Genomic DNA, 15,813 nt, shown 5'->3' with positions numbered 1-15,813 from the left:
ATCGAATACATATTCAGAACACTTGCTCTATCATTATAATCAATTAAACCTCATTTTTAAAAGGGCATCCTTGAGAGCTCCTCAGGTTTCCTTTATAGTAACATATGGAGCAGATATAACAGCTTATCAGTTGCGCCAAATACGAATTTGGCAAAAGGGTGTCTTGTAAGTGCAAGGGTTCGCAAACCCACTGTTCCTTACTTTAGGTAAGTCATCCAGTATTGTCCACTAATTCATCTCATTCGTTATGGCTAATCTGGAAAAGGAGATAGAATAAACTCCTGTCCTGAACACAGGGAGAAACCAGTCAACGCCCTGTAAACTTCATAGTTAGAATCACAAATGCTCATCACAAAACACCTGTGCATTTTGCTCAACACAGAGCAAAAAATTATTTGGACTAATTTGTTTTTCTGAAAAATTACTCAACTTAGAATGGATTCACACTAATGAGAAATAAAAGCTCCCAGCCCCTCTATAAGATACTGAGAACTTCCAAGCAATAGTTTCCATGTCATTTCCTGTCTCTCTTCAGAAATGCTATTTAAGAAAAGAAAAATAGGAACACTTGCATGAAAAAAGGATCTTTGCATCCAACAGCCTCATCTTCCCCCACTGATTAATCTTTCCTGAGGGCCCAAAACAGGAGCTGCCAATAGAAAAGGAAAGCATACAATCAACTTAACTGGGTACAAGAATGACTTTTACTCCATAACGAGAAAAAGAGGACCTGCTCCACAAATCCAAGAAATGCACAATTGATCTGCACAAAGATGTGTGTTGATTGATTCAAATCATCATAAATTAAGAACATGTGGTCCCATACCTTGGAGCATTTTACAGAATGCATAGCCAATAAGTAGGAAATTGATGCAGATAAGGAGAATATACGGAAAATACAGTTGCGTAACACTAGGACAAGGGGTTCAAACTCCTACAACAATGCTACCATTAACCACCTCCCTACATGACAAAAAAGGAAAAAAACTATCAAGAATAGCAATTAAAGGCTTACAGGCATCCTATAGTGTCTCATTCTGACCACTGGTAAAAAACAATCGGAGCAGCAAGGAAGGAAAGATGGAAGCTACATGAAGACATAGCTTTACAGCCATCCTCCAAGAGAAGGAAGACCAAGAAGTCTGAATCTGATTGAGGAAAAAAGTCCATAAGCAAACTGATCAACTGTTTTTAACTGAAATAACACAATGCCATGCTTTGGCCATCCCTACTACATACACGAATTACAGCCTTGACATTGCCAAGCTGAGCAATACACACTCCAACTCCCACTGCTCATATTTTATTAATCTTCTCACATGACAGCAAAAAACACCTATATTTTAAAGTGAGGTCCAGAGCAGTATTTTTAGATAACAAGGCACATGCAGGCAAATTAAAAGCTTTCATGGCATTTACTGGTGCTTACCTAAGTATCTTCAGAAACATGGGTTTCCATGCCAAAGTTTTCCAAACAATGACATTTCTGTTTCACAGCAGCTATAATATACATGGAAACTGCCACGCAACTAGAGCTCACATGTGCAATTGTCTTTTCTTACCAGCCATTATTCTCTGGGCTTCATATGGTTCCATGTAGCCAGTGTTCTCCCCTTTTCCCATTCTGTTCAACTCACTTTTGGCATCAAACGGATCTGAGTAGTCATCAGCTATCAATACCTGAAAGACAGGAAAGTGACTGTTACTGAATTCTCCAGTCAGATGTGCAAATCAGAAGGTAGTAACATCCTATCAGCAAAAAAAAAAAAAACCACCCCAGTTCCACAGAGCTGTATCCTATTCCATCTTCAAAGTACAGTCTGAGTTCAGAGGAGAAACACACAATTGCCACAGAGCAGTTACTAAACGGTAAACTAAACAGAAGTGTGCTCCTGCTCACACCAGAAACCTAACAAAGGCAGACTCCGTGTTGAAAAGATTTCTGACAAGCACAAGCTATAGAATAATTGCAATGGACAAATTAGAAAGAGCCAATCAGTCAGCAAACTCAATCCACTGCAACTCCTATCAGAGAAGTTTGTTAATATTCAGGAAAAAAAAAATCACATTTTCTCTTGCAAGTACTTCATACCCTCTGCTTTTTAGGTTTATCAGCTACAACTGAAAATATTGCTAGAAATTTTTGAAATAAATAGGCTACTATTTATCATTCAAATAAATAAGGCTACTATTTTCACCACGTTAATAAGAACCTTTGTAATTTTAGTTCTCAGCTGAAAAGAATCAAGACATAAAACAAGCTTCTTGGCTAAATTTAAATCCTTGAACCCATTTGTGTCATTCTTTCTCTCAGAAAAACATTATATTTACTTATATTTTGTGAACTGAGACAAAAGGCAGCAAAAAGAAATTCTATCAGAACACGTCTTCCTCCTCTACTAGAAGACTAAAAAAATCTGAAGGTTTGAAAATCTCACACCTTACATTACTATGCTTTCTGAGCTCTGTAAAAATCACTGAACGTGTAAGTCCCATATACAGTTTTTTTTAATCAGTCAATTGAAGTCACAGGAACTATTCCTCTCTATAACTGAAGGGGTAGAGGTAATCTTCATTTCCGGAAGGTGACAAGGGGATCAGGGCAAAGGCAAAAATCCTCACATGAGAATTATTGCAGAGCACAGAAATGCAATGTACCACAGACAAGATAATCTGAAGCTAAGCAGAGGCAGACCTCAGCACCAGAATCCCCATAGAATCATAAAATAATTCATGTAGGAAAGAACCCCAGGAGACCACCCTGTCCAACCCATCACTCAAAGCAGGGCAAGCCTAAATGGCTTACTCTATTAAAGAGGAATTTTTCAACCCACCAGTTACTTTGCATCTTTAAGACCAGCACCGGTAAGACTTAGAACAAACTGCTATTCCAACAGCTTCAATCTTTTCAACAAAGAACCAGGAGTACACTGCTAGCTAAGAGACCAAAGCTGCATCCACTTCGGTCTCCTGCTGCCAACATACCCCACCAGACAGAGAAGAAAAACAGGACACACAAGTATTTACAGATCAAACACCTGCACAAATTCTATGGAGTAAATGAGCACTGCGTAACTCCTTTAAAATTACGGAACAAAACACCTAACGCACTTCAGTGTCATTACTCAGGCCCTGCAACACTGCGATTTTATACTACTTATTTGCTTATTTCACTGCTAGGACTGATGTTTTACCTATATTTTTTGTGTGTTTTCCTCCAGTCAAAGTCTAAAGTGACCAGAAGTTTCTTTTTGAACAGAAATCACCAGACTGGCATGGATCATAGAGGGAGGAAAACATAATCCTTTCTCTCACTTGGTGTCCAAAATTACTCCCTCATTACTGCAAAAAGCAGTTAACACAAAGGGGAAAAGTCCCCTCCCCCCTGTCTAGCAACATATGCCCAGGCAGCAAATCAAGTGACAGCAGCTGCACACACTTGAGACAAAGACAACAATGTGTATCACGCAGCAGTAATTTCTCCTAGTCACAAGGACAAGTTTATCTCCAAGTGATGCAGTTGAAATGCCATCCATGTAGCCTTCTGATCAGATCCTGTCAAGAGCTGCTAGGTGGTAGCATGGGCTCTCTACTGCTCTCCTATTGCAAACACTGACATGTAGTACTCACCAATCCTTAGCATAACTGTAATGAAACAGAAAGCAGTCTTAACACAGCTATTTTTGCCAAAAATTTACTAGGACGAAAATTATACATAAAAAAGGCTGTCAAACAAGACCACCTCCTCAAAAAGCAAAAAGACCCCCACTCAAACAACCCTCTCTCACAACAAACTCCAAATCCATTTTTCAGCACTCAGTCAGGCGGAAAGAGCAGCCTGCTTCACCTTTCCTGGGACTGTGTATCTCCTTAAAGGTGGATTTACAACTCTGAGTTGTCAGAGGGCTTCCCAGCTGACTGTTACTATTTCCATACATGTTAAAATCTAGTAATTCTCAGCCTGGATATAGCAGCTGGCCAGTGTCAGAATTTGATTTCTTCTACACTTGCAAACAGCTATAAATTCTCTACTTCTATAAAGTCTCAAGTTTTTCTACTTCTTTCAAAGGGAAGCCAAAGCCTGAAAACCTCAAATGACTATGCTTGTTGGTTCTATTATAACATACCTACTTTAAATGTCTGAACTCCTTCTCACGATCCCATTTCAGAAGACTGTTTCTCCTATTTTCAGAGATCTCAGCCAGAAAAAGGATTCCTAATCTGCAAGTCCTTGTGCCACCTCCACATAAATTACTTTTACCTAATGAGCTCATTTTCCAAGCCTATATGCAGCAGGACAAAGTACAGACAAAGACTTTTGATGAAATACAAGGTTCTGAGTACATGAATTTCCCAGTTATGGTACACATAATAATCAAAACATTTGCTTCATGATAGGCAATATTAATACACTGTCCTCATACTCCTTAGTGCCATCCTCACAAAGCACATGCTTGCCACTGCTACACACAAGTTCTGTTCACAAAGTATCGCAAGTACATGCCTTGATTTTGCAGACCATCTTTATCACCTCAATGCCATGTAGGGAAGATCCAATGTGAGAACACTACACTGGCACCTCTCCCCCACGGCCACGTAGGAGCAGGTCTTTCTGTGTGTTGACTGAAGTGCCTCCATGTTCACTAGGGCTCATCCATTTTCCAGAAAGGGTTATTTGTTGTGTGCTTTGTTTATTTTTCTCCCAACAACCTTTCAGCCACTGCCCAGCAAACAGGTCTCAGTCAGCCATTTGTTTTCTACAGTTCAGAGGCCAAGGCCAGCACAGATCATCCCAGGTCAGGGCCTGCATGCAGTGCCCCTTCCACATCTTTGATTAAGTGCACTTTCAAGGCAAATGACTAAACTTGTTCAGTTGGCCTCCAAGTTGATGTTTCATGTTAGTGACAAACACTGGACAGGAAAGAGAAGGGAACAGATGCCATCCATCATCTACCAATGCATCCCTCCCAAAAGTCTTGAACACTCAGACTATCCAGGATCTAATGCTGTACTTCACACATCTACCCTGGACACAATCAGAGGAATGGCAAAGTGTTGAGGTTTTGCAACTATGGTTAGAAAGAACATTCATATACAAGTTCTGACCCTTGGAGCAGGACACATTTAATTTGCCTCCCTCTTCTGCTAAATCCAGCCACCTTCCTTAGGGGTCTTATTTATCAAAATGAAAAACAGCTAACAGGAAACCCGAGAAGGACTCAGGCAGTCATTCAGATTCCAAATTAATGTTTAAACTGGCTGCATTTGTCAAGGCTATTTTCAAAGACCTGTGGCTTACCTCTTAACAGAATGCAAGATCACCAGAGTGGGCTGTGAGCTCCTACAGCTATTGATTCCTGCTCTATACAAGCCCATTCTGTGGCACCCCATGCACATATGATACTATTTTCTATCAGGCACATTTAGTAATAGTAGTTTGAGGCATCAGTAACATCAAGCAAAGAAAATTCCAACCCATCAATAGAAGTGCACTGATCAAAAGAGGTCAACAAAGATTTAGGGAACACTCACAGGAGTACGTCCCAGTAGGTTGTCTTTAAAACTCTGAAGACAAAGAGTACAGCTCAGTTACCAGACCAAGTTGACAAATTCAAAACCATAGCTCTAGCTAAAAAGTTAGCCAGCAGATACAAGACCAAAAAAACAACCAACCCCCAGAAAATAAAATAGAAGCTGAGATTCTGGTTGGTTTATCCCTCTATTATATATTAACTTAGTTGCAAGCTTCACTGTTGATGCAGTCTTTGTTCTTCCACAGTCTTAAAAAAAAAAAGTCTGACAAATATTATCATATTAAATACAAGTTTAAGCGGATATTTGCAAATACAAAAGAATGATTTGCATATACTGTAACAGGAACAAACCAAAGGAACACACCTATATGCTTAATTTCACAGGTATCTCTATCTGACTAAAAAACACATTTTAAAGGGAACAAACAAGAAAGAAACAAATGAGAACTTACCACAGTGAAATAATCGGGGTAAACCCTTTTTGAACTGAAACACAGAAGATCTAACTACCTTTAAAACAGCAACTTCAGCACAGAACTGTTTGCTATTTCACTGATTTAGTGACTATGATGATCAAGGACACACTGTACTAGAAGAATTCAAGAGGAATTACAATAAACAACATGTAGCAAATAAACCTAAAAGATCTCTCTTGTCCACCAGTCCTTTGGGAGATTTATTATGGGAGACTCATTTGTGGTGAGGTGGGGGGCTTTGTCTTTTGGAGGGGGAAAGATCTGTTATTAATAAATATTATTATTTTATCAATAGATAGAATCATAGAATGGTTTGGGTTGGAAGGGTCCTTAAAGACCATCTAGTTTCAACCTTCCTGCCACAGGCAGGTATACAGTTAAATAAATATATAAAGGCAGATCATATATTGGCCTTTTTGACCTTTGTGATCAACAGTTAAGTCCAGCAATACCACAGAAAAGAATATGTCACTGTCAGCAGAGATACAGAAGACAACAGTACTTAGAAACTGTGAATATGTCTACACCATAGTTAACTGACACAATTTAACACAATGTAATGAAAATTCCTCGTCCTCTTTGAGAATTCTTACTCAGAAAAGTCACTAGCTACAGTACAAGTCACTCTGTATTATCACAGAAACATAGGGGTCCCTTCCTGGGTTGGAAGGGACCTCAACAATCATCTAGTTCCAACCCCCCTGCCATAAGTAGTGACTCTTTCCACTAGACCAGGTTGTTCAGAGCCCCATCCAACCTTGCCTTGAACACTCTCAGGGATGGGTCAGCCACAGACTTCCTGGGCAATCTGTTCCAGTACTTCACCACTCTCACAGTAACATCTAATATCCTAGAATCTAATCTAAACCTACCTTCTTTCAGTTTGAAGCCATTCCCTCTTGTCCTGTCACTACATGACCTCGTAAAAAAGTCTCTTGTAGGATCCTTTCAGGTACTGCAATTAGGTCACCTGGGAACATTCTCTTCTCCAGGCTCAACAAACCCAATTCTCTCAGCCCTTCCTCACAGGAGAGGTGCTCCATCCCTCTAATCAAGTTGGTGGCCAATACCAACTAACAATATTAGATGTTTTGTTGCTGTTGTTGTTATATTTGATTGTAGTTATGAAATTAAATCTTTGAGAAATACCAAATTTCTCTCCTTGTCCCCAAGCAACCTCCAGGTCTCACATCCCAGACAGGCCCTGGGCAGATGTTTCTTTAAAAATTACATTTTCATTTAATGTTCAGGTAACTACACATCAGAAATATCTCTGATGTTGAAGCCTGGACAAAGCTCAGCCTGCATACAGCAGTACTGTGAAGTTTTGTCTTGATTTGTTTTGCAAATAAAGACTTGCACTTATGTTTTCCTCCATGAAGCACTGAATTCCAGAACCTGTTGGGTTCTCCCTGTAGCCTAAGCACAACCTTTTTTTTTCAAAATTAAGTTCATAGCCTTGGAAAACCTGCTGATACAGCGATCTGTACATAGTTGGATTCCCAAAAGTATCAGGAAAAATAAATCAAGGATTTTTAATATCTTGCTAACAAGTCAGAAATTTAGGACATGATTCTAGAGGACTACTCAACAGATAAAATGTGTATAGAGCCTTTCCTTCTGCTCCTAAATTTGAGTATTGGAAAGGGCTGCATCAGCTCTGGTCCTGTAAGAAAACACAGGCCTCATTCATAGCAATGATTTCCAGAGTATGATACATTTCTTGTCCAAAAGGTAACTGAAACACAAATGGGGAAATGTCTAACTTTCTGAGACAGTTGTGAACTGGTAGTGAGGTGCTGGGGAAAGCAAAAAATACCTAATTCAAATTTACACACTGATCTTTAAAACTAGATTTGGAACATTTGTGACTTTTCTTGAATATTTAAAACCATCTTTTGTTCCTTTGGGTTTTCTGTTTTTGTTTTGTTTTAAACCCTGCAAGATTAAAATAGATCTTTAAATATCTCAGAAGAACAGAGATCTGAAATCCAGGAAGGCAGTCTGCTCACAGACAGTCCTCCTGTAGTTCCCTTCAGCAGCCTTTAGTCCACAATCATAAATAAATATATATTATGTTGTAAATTTCGAGTAGCTGAAGTCTCCCCATGGTCACTACTGCTCACACATAAAGCCTGTAAAATGCTTTTAAATCCTCTGGGAATACAGCTACTGATAATCCAATATCTAGTATTTTTGTAAAGCCACATGGAAAGAAAACAAGAATTCATGCATTACTGTTTGACACCAATGTATGGAATTTGGGTACAGAAACAAAAGAGATCTGCAGGTTTCTTTTCATCTGGACCAAACAGACTGTAGCTATTTTTTAGAGTCAAATATTAACAATAAATTAACTTAAAAATGGCATTTCATCCCTCCAATGGAAAACATCCCAAGTACTTGCAGCCGTGAATGGTTTTGTTAGTTTCTCAGCTAGAACTGAAAACTGTAGTCAGGAAATCTGAATGACTGGCCTGGTAGATGAGGGGGAAGCAGTGGCTCTCGTCTATCTGGACTTCAGTAAAGGCCTTTGACATTTGTCTCTCATAAAATCCTCATGCACAAGCTGTCGATGTAAAGGCTGGCTGAGCAGTGAGGTGGATTGAATTCTGGCTCAACGATGAGGTACAGAGGGTAGTGACCCATAGCACAAAGTCTAGTGCTATGGGTGCACCAGTGAAGTGGTGTACTCCATGGGTCAATATCGGTTCTAGTCCTGTTTAACATCTTCATTAGTGACACGGGTGATGAAGGAAGAGTGCACCTTCAGCCAGGTTGCAAAGGACACCACACTCTGAGGAATGGCTGAGGTACGAGTGACCGGAGGGGCCTCTGCAGCCTGGAGAAACAGACCAACATGAACCTCATGAAGTTCATCAAGAAATGCAGTCATGCACCTGAGGATGAGCAGCCTCGCACAACAGCACATGCTGAGGGACATCCAGCTGCAAGGCAGCTTGGCGGAAAAGGAAGTTGAACATAAGTCAGCAGTGTGCCCTTATTGCATAGAAGGTGAATGGCACCTGGGCTGCATTAGGCAAAGCATTGCCAGCAGGTCAAGGGATAGGATCCCTCTCCTCAGCACTGGTAACGCCACACCTGAAGCGTTGGGTCCAGCTGTGGGATCATCAGTATAAAAGAGACATGGGCACACAAAGTCCAGCAAAGGGAGTCCAGCAAAGGGCCACAGAGATGAAGGGAATGGAGCACCCTGTGTACAAATAAAGGGTGAGTGAGAGGGGACTGTTCAATCTACACAAGCTCAGGGGGAATCTTATCAATGTGTATAAATATCTGAAGGGAGGGCACAAAGAGTATAGAGCCAGGCTCTTTTCAGTGGCACACAGTGACACGAAAAGAAGCAATGGGTACAGACTGAAACACAAGAGCTTTCAACTGAACATCAGGAGACACTTTTTCCAATGTGAAGGTGACCAAGCACTGGCACAGGAGGCCCCAGAAAGGTTGTGGAGTCTCCACCCTCGCAGATATTCAAAAGCTGTCTGGACATGGCCCTCAGCAAGTGGATCTATGTGGCCCTGCTTGAGCACAGGACTCTAGACAAGCTAATCTCCAGAGACCTCTTCCAACCTCAACCATTCTGCAGTTCTGTGATTCTGTCCTTGCAGTAAAGGCCCCCATGCGATTTTTAGTCATCACCAAATGTCTTTCGGTAACCATTTCAAAATGTGACTTGGAGTATGTATGGGGAGACAACAGTTAAAGCACTAAGCTCAGACTAACTGCCCTAAAACATATACCAGCCACCTCTCACACCACAGGACGCTCAGAACACAGGTTGAAGAGACAGAAAAACACACATGCTTATTCTTGTTGCCCAGCAATAGGACAGGGTCACAAGACAAGAGACTGAAGTGTCTATAATTACAGATGCAATCAAACAGACTACAGTTGGACAATGTGAGGAAAGACAAACACTTTTAACAAGAAAAATTTATCCCGTCTGAGTTTTCTCTAAAACTTTTAAACTCACCTTGTATCCTTCACCCTTTCAGTCCTAAAGGAATGAGTACTTTGTAACATGCAATGAGCCCAAAAACTCAGCACAGATCTGCTGTTTCTAACAGCAATGTGGATCCCTTCAGTTTGGGAAGACAGCCCAGCACAGAAATATGTTTGTCTTGCATGCTCTCCTGTGAAACAAGTGCGGGAACAGTTAAAAGAGTGATGCAGAGATGTTCTTGCTCATTGGGGGCCAAGTGGTCACAATTCATAGAGATTAGATACACAGGCTGCTTGGAAAGAGGTGGAAACAAGACAAAGGTCCACCACGTTGCCCAGTTTCCTTACAGTCATTTGTACTGCAATATTAGCCTTTTTTAAGAATAAGGCCACATGGAATGTGTTCAGTTACTGTCCCAGTAAACAGTTCAATAAGCACATTTCAGTTCAGAACAGGCAAGTCAGTCTCCTTGTTTGAATCCAGTAGCTAAGGTATGTTTTTTCAATGGGATTGATATGCTTACTGCAAAGGTATACACTCTTCCAGAAGGCTACCACTCCCTCCTTAAATCTCCACGTGTCTTCCATCTGCTTCATACTCCTTCCTGGTAGTGTTGCTCTGCTTGGATCTCTGTATCCAGAAGTCTGATAATCTGGATGGCTTCCAAAGCTGAGTGTTCCAAGCTGTGCATACACTGCAGATGCCAGGCATACTTGTAACTGAACAGCCTAACACATCATTTCAAAAAGCCCTAAAGTACCTGAGCCTGTGGACGTTCAGCGAATATATGAATATCTTCCTTTTCAGAAGACTGTAATAGTCCATTAATCATGAGACTGACACGTGAAAAAACGCGTTTCTAGCTGCATTATGACATCATGAGATACATGAAAAAAACCAGTTTGCTGCCTTTGTGCGTAGCCTTGCTCAAGCTTTTCATGCAACCAGATATCATAATGCATCTGTGCCCATAAACCTATCTAATGGAGGTGAAAGCTTAGAGTCAAACATTTCTTTAACACCTGTGGAAATGGATCTTGCAACTTGCAGTGTCTTCTGCATTCAATATGCGGAACTGTTGCAAAGTTCTGCCTCTACTGTACAGAGAGAGGGCAAAATAATGTTCATTATGAAATAATTATCCTTTAAAGAACAAGAATACTACAATCCCACCTTTTAAATCTTAAGAACTTCCTGCAATGAAGTATGATACAGCTTGTCTTTGAATAGTGTCCCAGGTTCTTCAGCTGCAAAATCAGGCAGAGAACATTTCGGTTCAAATAAGTAACAGGTGAGAACATAAACGAAGTATCCTTTTACACAGGCACTGTCTCCTCAATTATTGCTGCTTTCATGGATCTACACACTCCACCATGCCAGACAGAGGACAGTCACTCGGGAAGATTCAGCTCATTGTTTTCAATCTCCAGTTCATTACGTGGTTTGCCTATTGAGCTGATCTTAAACCAAGTCTCTCATTTACTCTTGCACAAATACCGTAGCTCCTAGGTTGCTGCAGCATACATCCACATACTGTTTCAACTTGCCTACACTCATTTGCTTGCAACAGAGGAATTAAGAAGTTAACATCTCCCAAGCCAGCACTAAAGACGGAAGCCAGTAATTTCTTATCTGCTACACTGGAGGAACTGAGCTGCTTCAGCCATGAATTCTAACACAGCCTGCTCCCCCTTGTCTGAAAGTAAGCATCACTGTTAAAGCCCCTGAACTCGACTGATTGTATTACCTAAATAAAAAAAAAATCTACCCAACAATTTGGATTCAGAAACATCTGGAAATGACGACTCTCCTCTGGGCATCTGCTGTAGAGGTTAGTCACTTCACTGTTAAAAGGTGCATGGCAATTTGGGTTTGTCTGTTTCAACTTGAGTTCGTATTACTACCTCTACACATCAAAACTTCTTGAACACCAGATAAATTACATCTGTGCCATTACTTTTACAGCCTATGTTGGGAATCTTGCAGAGTACAATCATGTCTGCCACTGCTTTAAATCTCCATCTCCTTTATTCCCTGAATCAGCTAGACTATAATTTTTTTTTCCCTTGGGAATTTCAACTAACTAAATTGTCACTATTCATACTCTGCCATTTGCCCTTTATAAGTAAACACACCAAACAAGCACCTTCCTGAATCTCCTTCACATTCCAGTAACTCTTTCAAGACACACAACTCAGTTCTTCAGCCAACTCTTTACTGATGAAATAACAGAAATTATAAAATTGCTTACTGAATTTGTTGAAAACAATACTTCTCACTTCTCCTTTAACACATAAAGGAAAACAGCACCCTATCCTTGTAAATGAAAACAGAAAAAAAACACCCAACAGATGCTGGAATGGAACTCAAGCAGACAGTATTGGATCATTAAACACTAACATACTTCCACAAAGTCAGACCTATATGGCATCTAGATCGTTTTTTTCATTCCCAAGTTGTTTAGTCGTTTATGCTACAGATTTTTTTCCCCTTAAATGTTTTTATCATTTCTATGAATTCTTCTGAATATCAGACCTCAATAAACCCCTAGTCTTGGGGGGGTTTATTGCTTCTTTATTGTCCCCTGTACTATATCCTTCTTACACAAGTTTATTTTCACTTGCTTTATTTGCTACCAAACTACAGACACTCCATTAACTAAATTCCTCATATCTCTTCCTCAGTGAATCACAGGTGTAGAAGACAAGCAGTTCCCTGCCTGTCTGCTATGACCCTTGCTTACCAAGTTCACCTGTCAGACTTTACACTTCAGGGCTGTGAAATAATAGAGATTTCACATCCACTGCTGGGAGGAAATAATACAATTAAACAAAAGCATGTGTTGCTTTTCACATCCAAATTCTGTTGTGGGCAGGCACACCTAACTTTTTGAGGCACAGGGACTATTTTATTTCTCAGACATGATAAGACTTCCTACTTGTCACATATAGTTCTCTGCCTCAAAAAGAGAAAATAATTGTGACTACGATTGAAGCTTTTTGCGGGTAAACTTTAAAACCTACAAGGGCTTGGGAGCAGCACACAGATTTATGACCACACGAGGTAGCAGGTTACCTAGCAACAAATATATGGTTTCTGCTTTGAAATTTGCTTCAGTAGGTTCTAAAATTGAAAGATGATTAAAAAAAAATTGAAGTAAAAGGAAGAAATAAACATTTTGCCCCAAGCAGTTGTTTTCACTGAAAGTGTTTCCCTAAGAGCAGACACCTGGTATCAACCCAGGAAATTTAAAGAAGACTGAATATATCATAACATATCATGTAACACAGTGATATGCTAACTTTTAATCAATCACTTCCACAAAAGAAGTTGCTTCCAGTCTGGAACTACACCTAAAAAAACCAGTGTAATAAATTCTAGACTTTTAATCTTGTATCATCACTGTCACAAGGTGATTTCTTTGGAATGCCACCTGGACAGATACAAAGTTTATCAAGTTGTCATGAAAGTGTGGCAATGCAATCATGTTACATATTTAAACATGTACACACAGATCAGTTAGACTGATAGCATTCAGCACATACTTGAAATTCTTGAGATGTGACTATTATACTGAAGTTGAAAATGCCAATTCACAAAATTGAGAAATATTTATTTCCAAAATAGAAGAAAAACTAAACTATACTCACAACACCAACAGAGGTGGGGGGGATGTGCTGTGCTTACAAAATATTTGATGCTACTTCCCTCTGTAACCTGAGTTCCTGAGTCCAGCACTTTACAATGCTGTGTCTAGAGAATTTGTTAAAATTTGTAGAGAGTGACCACTGAAAAACAAGACATTTGCATCTGAGTAAGTAGCTACAGAGTTTGCTTCAGCTACCTGCCAGTTGGAAAGACAGTTATGGAAGTTGTGATGCTCTTGTGACACAGGACTTTGAACTGCCTCACCTTTGGTACTGAACTAGGAGGCAAGAAAGTTATTACTAAACAAATTACAAACTGGCTCCTTAAAAACAGACAGCATGACTTGGGATGGCATCAATCACCTTTTTTTTTTTAAATGTATTTTTTATATATGACTGTTCCATATCACAAGCAATGGGCCTGAGGCCACAACTTTGGATCACAAGCACGAGGCTTTTCAAGGGACTCTAGCGCTCCCAAAGCGCCTCCCTAAAGATTCACATCCTATTCTGCAGGAGCATACCAACCCAAGAGCCTCGGTACCAGTCACGAGGTTGGCAGCGCATTGCGCCGCAGAGCAGGACTAGGCACACCTGTGAACCTGCCCCATAGAAGGGAGGTGAGTTTGAAAGCCAGGAGGACAGGGCACCATCACTTCACGTGCCAGTCTTGCACACGCTCTGCCTGCCCTGAGATACTAAAAAGTGCCAGGCCACCCGGTGAAGGATGATTGAGAACAGCGGCGGCTCCAGATGCAAACAGGAGCTAGTCCCCTCGCCAAAAGTCCTTCCAGGGGCTTACGTAGCCCCAGCCCTACTCCCTAGTCTACAGGGGCGGGAACGGGAGCTCAACACTTACCTTATCTTTCACGGCAGAGGGAGCAGCAGTCGCCGGCTGCTTGGAGCCCTTGAGAAGCTTCTTGCCCGCGCGGTCGCTGCCGCCGCCGCTCTCCACCTTGATGAGCCGGTGCTTGGGGGAGATGTACTTCACGTCGGGCGGTGTCGCCGGGCGGCGCTCGCTGTGGCTGCGGAACAGATGCGGGGAGCCGGTGGTAGGAGGCGTGGCGCAGCACGACGAGGAGGAGGAGGAGGAGGAAGCCTTGAGGGCCGCCTCGCCCAGGTCCTCGGGCGCCGAGTAGTCCGGACGGCACATGGCGCGCAGCTTGCGCAGGGACGAGCCGGGCCCGCTGTAGGGGTCCTCGAAGTCGCGGTCCCTCTGGGCGTGGTAGGCGCGGACCAGGTCGCTGGTGTCGTCGCGCAGGCGGCGGCGCGAAAAGCCAGGCGAGGTGTGGTGGTGGAGGTGGAGGTGCGGCGGCCCCTCGGGGCGGGGCGCGCCGCCGGCACCGTTGCGCTTCTCCCGGTAGTCGGGCCGCGGGGGCTGCGGAGGGCTTTTGGTCTTGCTATTGCCTAGGCTGAAGTACTTGTTCAGCCATTTGGCCATCGTCTCCCCCGGCCGCGGCCTCAGAGCCGCTGCGCGCTGCCCCCGGCGCCCCGCGCCCCAGCGCCGCTGGCCGCCCGCATGGAGGAGCGGCGGGGCGGCGGGGCGGGCCGGGCGCCCCGCTCCGCGCACCGGGCGCTGTCCCGCTGCCCGCGGCTGGAAGGGCTTCAATGAGTCCCCCGGATTCCCGGCGACAGGGAGCCGCTCCCGGCCTGAGCCAGGCGCTCGCCGTAGCTCCGCGCCCGCCCCCGCGGCTCCGGGTCCGCCGCGACCTCAGCCCCGCTGCTCCGCGCTGGCAGCGCAGCCCAGCCTGACCTCAGCACGCACCGGAGAGGCGGGGGACGCATCTGCATGCGGGGCCCGCCCACCGCCGCGGCCGGGCGGGGCCGCGCCAGGTGCCGGGGCGGGCGGGGCGGGGCGGGGCGGGCAAGGGGGGGCCGCGGTCCTCGGTGCGCGCTCCCGCGGGTGGGACCCGCCGCGGCTTCCGCTCCGCGCCCGCCAACGCGCGGGGGAGTGGCGCTGCCACCGTGAGGAGGCGGGAGGTGCTGTTCCTTTCCTAGGAGCCTCCGTCCGTCCTCTAGACAATCGCCTGGAGGGGCCGGGATACCTGCACAGTCTGAGCTCTGACTGCTGTACCACCGCTGCCTCTGTGTCCCCCTTCCCCTCCGTGGGGGGTCCAGCTGGCCCCTAAAAGGCCACCGAGCCCTGTTGTTGGCTAGGGCTGATGCTAAGCAAACAGGATATTACATAT

The 15,813-nt window shown here is 43.3% G+C and overlaps 1 protein-coding gene across 3 annotated transcripts in view; it reads right to left on the bottom strand.

Annotated features, from left to right (window-relative positions):
• The window catches only part of SHB (SH2 domain containing adaptor protein B), an 83,843-nt gene extending 68,480 nt beyond the window's left edge, over positions 1-15,363 (bottom strand). For all 3 annotated transcript variants that reach the window (XM_039380937.1, XM_039380936.1, XM_027745182.2), the window contains exons 1-2: positions 14,484-15,363; positions 1,563-1,680 (exon numbers count right to left, since the gene is read on the bottom strand). In XM_039380937.1, coding sequence (XP_039236871.1) covers positions 1,563-1,680; positions 14,484-15,065 — 700 coding nt within the window. In that variant the 5' untranslated portion in view covers positions 15,066-15,363. The remainder of the gene's footprint in view (positions 1-1,562; positions 1,681-14,483) is intronic.
• Between the last annotated feature and the right edge of the window lie 450 nt (positions 15,364-15,813).

This window comes from Pipra filicauda, unplaced genomic scaffold (genome assembly GCF_003945595.2).
Source record: "Pipra filicauda isolate LSUMZ 115617 unplaced genomic scaffold, ASM394559v2 scaffold208_size1342795_pilon, whole genome shotgun sequence".
NCBI classification, from domain to species: domain Eukaryota; kingdom Metazoa; phylum Chordata; class Aves; order Passeriformes; family Pipridae; genus Pipra; species Pipra filicauda.
This window is presented reverse-complemented; position numbering and strand designations above follow the sequence as displayed.